Here is an 8,107-nt window from a genome sequence, read left to right as displayed (position 1 = left end):
CTGGACGCAGTACTCCAGCTGCGGCCTGACCAGTGCCGCATAGAGGGGGAGGATCACCTCCCTGGACCTGGCTCCTGTCCTAGGGGTCTTTAAGATAGGGTTAGACAAACACCTTGCTGGGGTCGTTTGACCCCAGTACTCTTTCCTGCCATGGTAGGGGTCAGACTTGATTTGCTCAGATCCCTTCCGACTCTATAAACTATGAAGCCAAGCAGACTGTTTTTGCCACATCAGCACATCCAGACTGAGCCCTGGCAATAGAAACACAAGGGGTTCTAAATCTTGTATTCCAGAGCCGTTTACAAAGACTTTGCCCCTCATCACAATTTCTTTGCTCTCCCTGAAGCTAGAACACTTCAGTTTCTTGACCCCAGTTCTGCAAAAGATATGTCTATTTTTCTTTACTTCCCTGCTTGCAGGTTTGATGATGGAGATGCACAGACAAGGTTTAGTACAGGGTTTGCTACTGTCACTGTTTCTAAGGCCAGTAGCATAATTTCTCATGGGAACCAAGAAAACTAGCTTGGATGTACATTTGGTTTTAATTTGTTGGCTACAAAATGGATTTCTGCCTCAATTTAACATGAACACAGCCCAATGAAGAGATTACAGGCTGCTGGTTCTGATCCAGAACAGAGGTCTTTTCCTAAAGATAAGAATAGCTTTGCTCCACAACACAAACAAAGTACATGACTCCAATGTGAGAGTGCACAAAAAAGGTTCTATCAACAATACCAAAGTATCCCTTTCAGTAGTACTTCTTTCCGCTGTCAGAGAGGAGGAAGCCTTTTGCCTGAAGAATGCCCCACTACCCACAGCAGCAGGCATCGTATAAGCATAAGGTGGTGATCAGACCCACCTCCAATCAGACGGAGGTAGCTTTCATTGGTCAGAATAGCTTCTGCATGAAACACTAAGATGGGGATCCGCCTGCAGCCACCAGTCCACATGATGCACGGGTGTTCCCTGTAACAGCAAGAGATGATTAACACAAAAAAGAAGTGAAGCTTCATGCACACACGGTGCGTTACACACTCCAGAAGTATCCCACCTACCTCCTCACAACAAGTTATTTAATTCTAGGCTTGCATATTAGGCTGCAGGTTGGATGCACCTGTGGGCTATTTTAAAAGTACTTAGCTATGTATTGGACCTTCAAAATCATCTTCCCTTTCTACTGAGAAGACCATTCAACTGGGGATTCCATCTGATTTGTATTGATTTAAATGGTCAAGCAAACAGCATGACTCTTGAGAGGACCCCCGCAGTTTCACTGCTACGGGTGTTAACAACTTCCACATCCTGAGATCATTCAAGATTAAGGACAGGAGAATATATAGTACCAGTCCCAGGAAACAAACCCTCACCCTAAGCAACCTCCAAAAAACACAGAGCCACTCCTCAATTTAGGGATTATATATCAGTGCACTGGAATCTGGCTTAACCCTTGGACTCTGAAGTAAGTGTGGCAGCCTTCAAGCAGGCAGTGCAGGTTCAGAATCTAACCACACAAAAAACCCACCCATCAACCTATACAACAAACAAATGCATTCCAAAACAACATGCAGTCCAGAACCTGTGGCAGCTGGTCCCAGAATGCAATGATGCATCTCGATCAAAGCACTGCACACTTTGAACTTGAGTCTGTTAAAAAGAATGGCTCCAGTCTAATTCAACCTAATCCAGCTCTGCACAATTTGTGTGCACACTACACTGTCTTCATTTCAACTGCATGTCAGCATCCTGCTTCTGCTCTTGGTGGGGTTTAAGGAATGTTTAAGATTTTCTTTTAGTTTCTGCATGGAACACTAAGGAAAAAAAATACTCTTGACTTTCAGATTAGCAATGGGGAAAAAAAGCAAAAGATGAATTCACTCAGGTCTCTCTTTATGCAAGGGTTGCATTCCAAAAAAACCTTGCATAAAGCAAATCCATTATTACATCCAGTTAAAAGGGATATGGCAACAGCCTCCTTTTTCACTTCATGGCTAACTCAGGAGGGGGGTTAGGAGATGCACTAGAAGGTCACTTAGATGGCATTTCACCAAATTCAATAATAACAGCAAACAGATGCACCACAATGAGTGCAAGTAGCTTAGTACTGCATGGAACAATGGACGATGCGAGACAGGCAAGTGCATAATGGCATTGCATACCTGCCTCACATACACTCCCACAACGCTTCACTCGTATCACTGCATAGCCACATTGCATGCTTCTTCACATACAATTGAATTTCTCTCGCACAAAGCAAGTTTCTTTTATAGATAAGGTCGTTGCATATAAGCAAATTCGCACAAAATAAATTTGCATAGAGAAACCCAAGGATACCCTAACTGGAAGCTTTCTAAACCTCATAAAACTCTCCCCACCTCCTATCATCGGGCTAAGCTCCATGGGGCTGTGGAGCTGCTTGGAGCGCAACTGGGATGCAGGGAGAGCCAGGTCTGGGCTCCACCTCCTACCACCAGGCTGAACTCCATGGGGCTGCAGAGCCACTCGAAGCGCAGGCCGGCAGCAGGAGGTGGGGAGAGCCAGGGCTGCACTCTACCTCCCGCTGCCAGGATGAGCTCCATTGGGCTCCGCAGCCCCAGTGGAGCTCAGCCCCATGGCAGAAAGCAGACAGAGCCAGGGCTGCACTCTGCATCCTATCGCCCAGCTGAGCTCCATGGGGCTACGGAACCACTTGGAGCGCAGCCTGGTGGCAAGAGGCAGGGACAGCCAAGGCTGTGGTCTGACAGGCTCTGCCAGCCCTACAGAGCTCAGCCCAATGGCAAAAGGCAGGGAGGGAAAGCCAGGGCTGCACTCCCCACCGGGCTGAGCTCTATGGTGCTCCAGAGCCACTCGGAGCACATCCCTGGCTCTCCCCTGCCTCCCACCATCACGCTGCTTCAAAATTCAAAATGTTTCAAAACTTTCAAAATGTTTCAAGTCCCCTCATTTTGTTTCAAAGCTTTTTGTTTCACTTCGATTTTGCTGTTTCGAGCTCGAAATGCATTGAAACGAAACACTTGGCGAAATTTCGCACATCCCTATTAGAATCCACTGCTTAAAACCTTGAGACCACAGACAACAAACCTGTTGCTTTAAGCAAGCAAAGCTCAGAGTTCTTATTACTTGCTGCTCAGAGAAACAGAAGCACGAATAGAATGACAAAAGCAAAAACCAAAGCAGGGGGAACTTCTCTAAATCTACATGGGTCAGTCAAAAGAAAGCGACGGACATACACAAAAGATGAGCGAGCAGAGTTCTTTCCTGTAGCTTCTCCAGACCTTTGCTAAAGAAATGTTCCCTGTTTTTTTTCTTACTAACAACTCCAGTATACAAGGCTAGAACCAAGAGTTTAAGTTGACAAGGTTGCAGCAGATGCTGGCTGGAGTTCTCTAGGCTGCCGTACCAGGCTGTAATTCATTAGGTGGGGGGAAGAGTATATTTCAAGTTTGTATTAGTGCTCTAGCGCAAGCACTACCATGTGCTCAGGAGCCTCACCTAATAGGTACTGAAAACATTTATCTTCAGTTCCTTTAAGTCCCTCAAGTTCAGCAAAATGGGATGGGAATGAGGCTTCTCAACTCAAATTGTCACTTCAAATCCAGACCAAATAGATAGCAAACCTCCTCATTCCATTCAAACAACATGAAAGAATTTAGCAGCTTCAATGCAGTTCTCTGCCCAGAACTGCAGCTGTGTAGCCAGTTTCATACATACCTGAACTTGTACCAAGTAGCACGCCTGAGAGAAAAAGCCTAAATGTGCTCCCAGAACCTCTCAAAGCCACACTAAACTGGCTACAGTGTCTAATTCCTGGGGCTTGGCCCACACTGACCAGAAATGACTTTGCAGCAGTTCTCCCACACTTGGTGCAGAAGTGACAGACACCTCTGGAAGTTGCTCAGTGCTCTCACCCACATGTTTTGACCTTAGAGCCTGCACCTCCTTGCATCCCCACTTCTTAATCTTTTGTCACCTATGATCAGGTGAAGGGGAGCCATGGGTTTGGTGGCAGACTGTGGCCAATGATGGGTTGATGCTGCAATAAATACCTGCAATAAACACTTCAAAATGTATTCTAGTAATATGCTTATCTGCGCCCAGTACAACAGCTTACAGAAAGGCACCTGTGAAGACTCCACCTTTGCATGTCTGGGCAGGAATAGACAAGAAAGTACTTGTATAGGCACATTCCTGGGACCAGGGCTAATAAGGAAAATCTTCCCCTTGGGGCAGGCTATGGAAGAGCATTTTCCCCACATATAATTACTGAAGATACAAGTAAATAGCTCCTGTTGCTAAAGAAAAGCTATCCATCCTTTTGCCCCTGCACCAAATCCACTCCACAGCTGTCCCTACTGCCCCCACAATCCCCCCAGCACACTCCTAGAGTCCTGGCCTCAGGTATAGTTCAACTGGTCATATAAGGCCACCCAGCTGGTGCAGCAGCACCAAACCCAGGTGATTCTGGTGCCTAAAACACAGACTAGGACCTTATGTAAGTGGGAAATGAGCCGAGGCAGCAGGAAGGGGCTTTGGGTTAAGCCTGCCTTGAGGGATTTGCAGCGAGGCCAGCAGGACTCAGACAATCCTTCTGGCAACTGTCACTCATGCCCAGAATGACCTTTGGTTGCTGGGTGCAATCTGCCCAGACATGGTCAGGCTAAAGGGGGCAACCCTGGGCCCTTCTAGTCCTAGGCTGGTAAAGGTGAGGACAAGCGACTCAGAGGAAGTCTTTTCTGGGTCTGCTTGGGGGGTTGTGGCCCCTTGAGACTCTGGAGGTCACAGACATGTGGAGCTGGAGTGTGGCCTGAGCAGAGGAAACAAACCTACTGTGTCAGAGCAGAAACAGGAGCAGCGCCTGGGAAAGGAGGCCACTGAGGCTGAGGAGTTACTAGAGCTGAGCAGAAGCATCGCTCCCCATCCCCAACATCCAGACATGGGCAGGAGAGCACAGCCTCAGGGCAGATTAGGACCCAAGCACGTGCCACTGAGCAGGACTGGCAGTGGGAGGACACGGGGAGCAAGCAGCGAGCCTGGACGCGGGCAGAAGCGCGGGAAGGAGGGAAGACAGGGCGGGGCGGGCTCCGAAGCCCTCCCGCTCCGGGAAAGGGGGACCCTTGCCCGGGCGCTGCGGCGGGAGCCCGAAGCTACTTACTCTGGGGACCTCGGGGGCGCTGAGCCCCATCTTGCCTCCGCCCTCGCTGTGGACATGGGCGCCGCCGCCGCCGCCGCCTCCTCGGAGGAGGAGGACGACGAGCCGGTCTCTTCCAGGTCGCGCGCCATCCCCGCGGGCATCTCCTGCGGCCGCGCTCATGCGGCCCCCGTCTGCACGCTGCCCCCGGCGGCCACCTGCGGGCACGGAGCTGGGTAAGTGGGGCGGAGCTGGGGGGGGAGCGCGCGCGGGCTGCCTTCACCCCCACCCGCGGACCCGCACCTGTTGCCTCATGTCCCCGCGCGCGCAGCGGGACAGTGCCGGCAGACACGGGTCCAGCCGGCGCTTCCCCGGTTACTACAACAACCAACAGGCAACCGCCCCACCTTCCCTCCACCCGCTACTGCGCAGACGCGAGCACGACGCCCTCATTGGCTCCTCCTGCCGCGCAGTCGCAAACAGCGCCTTTCCACGTCCTCTGCTGGGCGCGCGCGCGAAACTGGCGCTTCCGCCTCTTCCAAAATGGCGGCGAGACACGGCCGGAGCATCGGGAGAGAGAGGGGAGGGGAGAACACCGCCCCTGACGTCACCGAGCGTGAGGGGTGGGGCCCCTTGCATTGCTGCATTTGATTGGGGCAGGGCGCTGGCGTGTGAGTGGAGGCGAGCCCGCGAAGCCAATCAGAAGAGGGGCAGGGCTGGGCAGGAGCCAATCAAGAAGCAGGGGTCCGGGAGGTGCGGTCTAAGGAGTGGCAGGTGCGGCGGAGCTGGGAGCAGGTGCGAGGGCAGGGGGCGCGGCGCCGCCAGGGCCGGGGCTCCCGGGCTCAGCGCAGCATCAGCCGGCGCTGCCTGGCGGCCTCGCATGGTCCTCCTGCCCGCCGCAGCCCTGGGCAGCTTCGGCGTGTAGGGCGGAGAGGGGGAACAGGCTTCACGCGGCGCTGAGCTCCGAACTCTGCCGTGTCCCCGAGCAGGCGGCCGCGGGCACAGGGATGAGCCGCTTTCTGAACGTGCTGCGCAGCTGGCTGGTGATGGTGTCCATCGTGGCGTTGGGGAACACGCTGCAGAGTTTCCACGACCACGGCTTTCTGTCCGAGAAGCTGTACACTGATGCGCCCAGCCTGGGTGAGCAGCCCCCGTGCCCCTTCTCCTCTGGGGCCGGGCCTGCCCCTCCCATGAGCTCCCACGCAGCTCCAGCCCCACACTCGCCCTCCTAGGAGCCACCGGCTCGTGTCCTCCTGTGCCTCTGCAGTGAGGGCCAGCCCTACCCCACTCCTTTTCTCACAGACCCCTCTGTCCCCTGCTGACCACTGCCTGTATGTGGGGGGAGGCAGTAGGTACATCTTGCCCAGCCTGTAGACGTGGCCACTGCTGTTGCCAAGCAGTGTTTCTGGGCAGCAATGCACTGTTACCTTGGTGATCCCCTCAGCATTCAAGCCACCTCTGCCCGTTTCCCTCCTTGATGTCTCTAGCTGGCAGAGGAGAGGGGCTTGGATCCATAGCAGCGCCAGAAACACCCTCTCAACAGCCTTTTCATCATCTCTGAGTTCTTGTTGCTTCCTCCTGTAAGCTGTGAATGTGAGGACACTAGCAAGGAGATCTCATAAGTTGCTTGGCCCAACCTGGGGAGAAGCTGATTCCTGGGAAGGAAAATCCTTGTTCCTTATCCATTCCCTCTTCTCCTTTGCACAGTGAATGGGCTTCAGGCTCGGACCTTTGGCATCTGGACCCTGCTTGCATCAGTGATTCGTTGTGCCTGTGCCATAGACATCCGCAACAAGACGTATGTAAGGGAAACATCAGAGGAGGGGGTGTCCCTTGTTCACTACATTGCACTCTTACCACTTCCATAACAGCTCCTAACCGTCCTCTTGTGGAGCAGCTCGAGGAAAGGCAGGGAGTTGAGCACTTTACTGGACAGCTTACTGAACAGCTCTTGGGGTTAAAGCAGGGGTGGGCAAAATGCGGCCCACTAGGCCATTCTATCCAGCCCGAGGAGCCCCTAAAAATTTAGAAAATTAATATTTATCTGCCCCTGGCTGCCTATCATGTGGCCCTCGATGGCTTGCCAAAACACGGTAAGAGGCCCTCCGCCCAAAGTAATTGGCCGCCCTTGGGTTAAAGGCATTCCTTAAAGCATCAAAGAGGAAGTCAGGATGTATAGGCAGGGTGTTTAATTACTTTTTCTTTAAAAAGTGAGGGGAGAGACTGATCACTTGAACACTTCTCAGATCAGGCAGGTAATTATTGGATCTGACACAGCCCTTTAAGCCATACAATATTTCTGATGCTCTCCTTGCAGGATGCTGAGTTAGCCCCATTGCCACCGGACCAAGACATGTTGTTTCTTTTCCAGTGGCAACTCTATTCAGGATCACCTGGCCTGTATAATGATGCACCTGGCTAGGTCTCAAGAGGGCATGTCCTTGGTTGTGTGTTTGGGGAAATAACTGGGTTGCTCAGAGGTGGGGGCAGCAGCATCTTGTCTTTGTGGCTTGAGAAGGCAGCCTACTAGTTGTATGTGTGTTAAACAGCCAGGCGCAGCCCCTTTGCCTCCCTGTGGTGACAGCTGTGCTTCAGGCAGTTCTTGACTGTGGCTTCCATTTGAATTCATGGGGCATGCTGGAAGGGTGGCTTTCTGGGAGGGAGGATGAGAGCTGATAGTTTGATTTCTGGTGTGTCTGTGGAAGATGTGTCAGGCCAGCTGGTTATGTCCATGGTTTGAGGGGCAAGTGACAGTTACTATAGAGTGGGAAGGTCAAACCAGGCAGCTGTTTTCTAGGATTTTTCTTTTCTCCTTCCTTAGTCCCTAGGAAATCTCTCTTAGTTGTGGCCCTTAGGGGGCAGCAGATCCCATGTAGAAACCTTAGATGAGATGCAGGAATTGGCCAGCCCCTCCAGATTCAAGTTAACTCCCATAGTCTTCCAGAATCCCAAGACATTTTGTGCCTCCCCCACAAGCCCCCT

At 52.2% G+C, this 8,107-nt stretch overlaps 2 protein-coding genes across 9 annotated transcripts in view; one reads left to right on the top strand and one right to left on the bottom strand.

Moving 5' to 3' along the window:
* Positions 1-1,028, bottom strand: part of TTLL5 (tubulin tyrosine ligase like 5) — a 170,208-nt gene extending 169,180 nt beyond the window's left edge. For 5 of the 6 annotated variants that reach the window (XR_002104025.1, XR_002104024.1, XM_019551869.1 and 2 more), the window contains exon 1: positions 860-1,028. Coding sequence is in view for 3 of the 6 variants with exons in the window: in XM_019551869.1 (XP_019407414.1) it covers positions 860-1,013 (154 nt within the window). In the remaining 3 variants the exon portion in view is untranslated. The remainder of the gene's footprint in view (positions 1-859) is intronic. The other variant, XM_019551873.1, reaches the window with a different exon arrangement.
* A 4,912-nt stretch (positions 1,029-5,940) lies between these two features.
* The window catches only part of CUNH14orf1 (chromosome unknown C14orf1 homolog), a 5,918-nt gene continuing 3,751 nt past the window's right edge, over positions 5,941-8,107 (top strand). The window contains exons 1-3 of one of the 3 annotated variants that reach the window (XR_002104031.1): positions 5,941-6,265; positions 6,833-6,923; positions 7,497-7,582. Coding sequence is in view for 1 of the 3 variants with exons in the window: in XM_019551877.1 (XP_019407422.1) it covers positions 6,133-6,265; positions 6,833-6,923 (224 nt within the window). In the remaining 2 variants the exon portion in view is untranslated. The remainder of the gene's footprint in view (positions 6,266-6,832; positions 6,924-7,496; positions 7,583-8,107) is intronic. The other 2 variants (XR_002104030.1, XM_019551877.1) reach the window with 2 other exon arrangements.

This window comes from Crocodylus porosus, unplaced genomic scaffold (assembly GCF_001723895.1).
Source record: "Crocodylus porosus isolate Cpor-Errol unplaced genomic scaffold, CroPor_comp1, whole genome shotgun sequence".
In the NCBI taxonomy this organism is placed as follows: Eukaryota; Metazoa; Chordata; order Crocodylia; family Crocodylidae; genus Crocodylus; species Crocodylus porosus.
The sequence above is the reverse complement of the archived record's forward strand: the minus strand, read 5'-3'. Positions and strand labels throughout refer to the sequence as shown.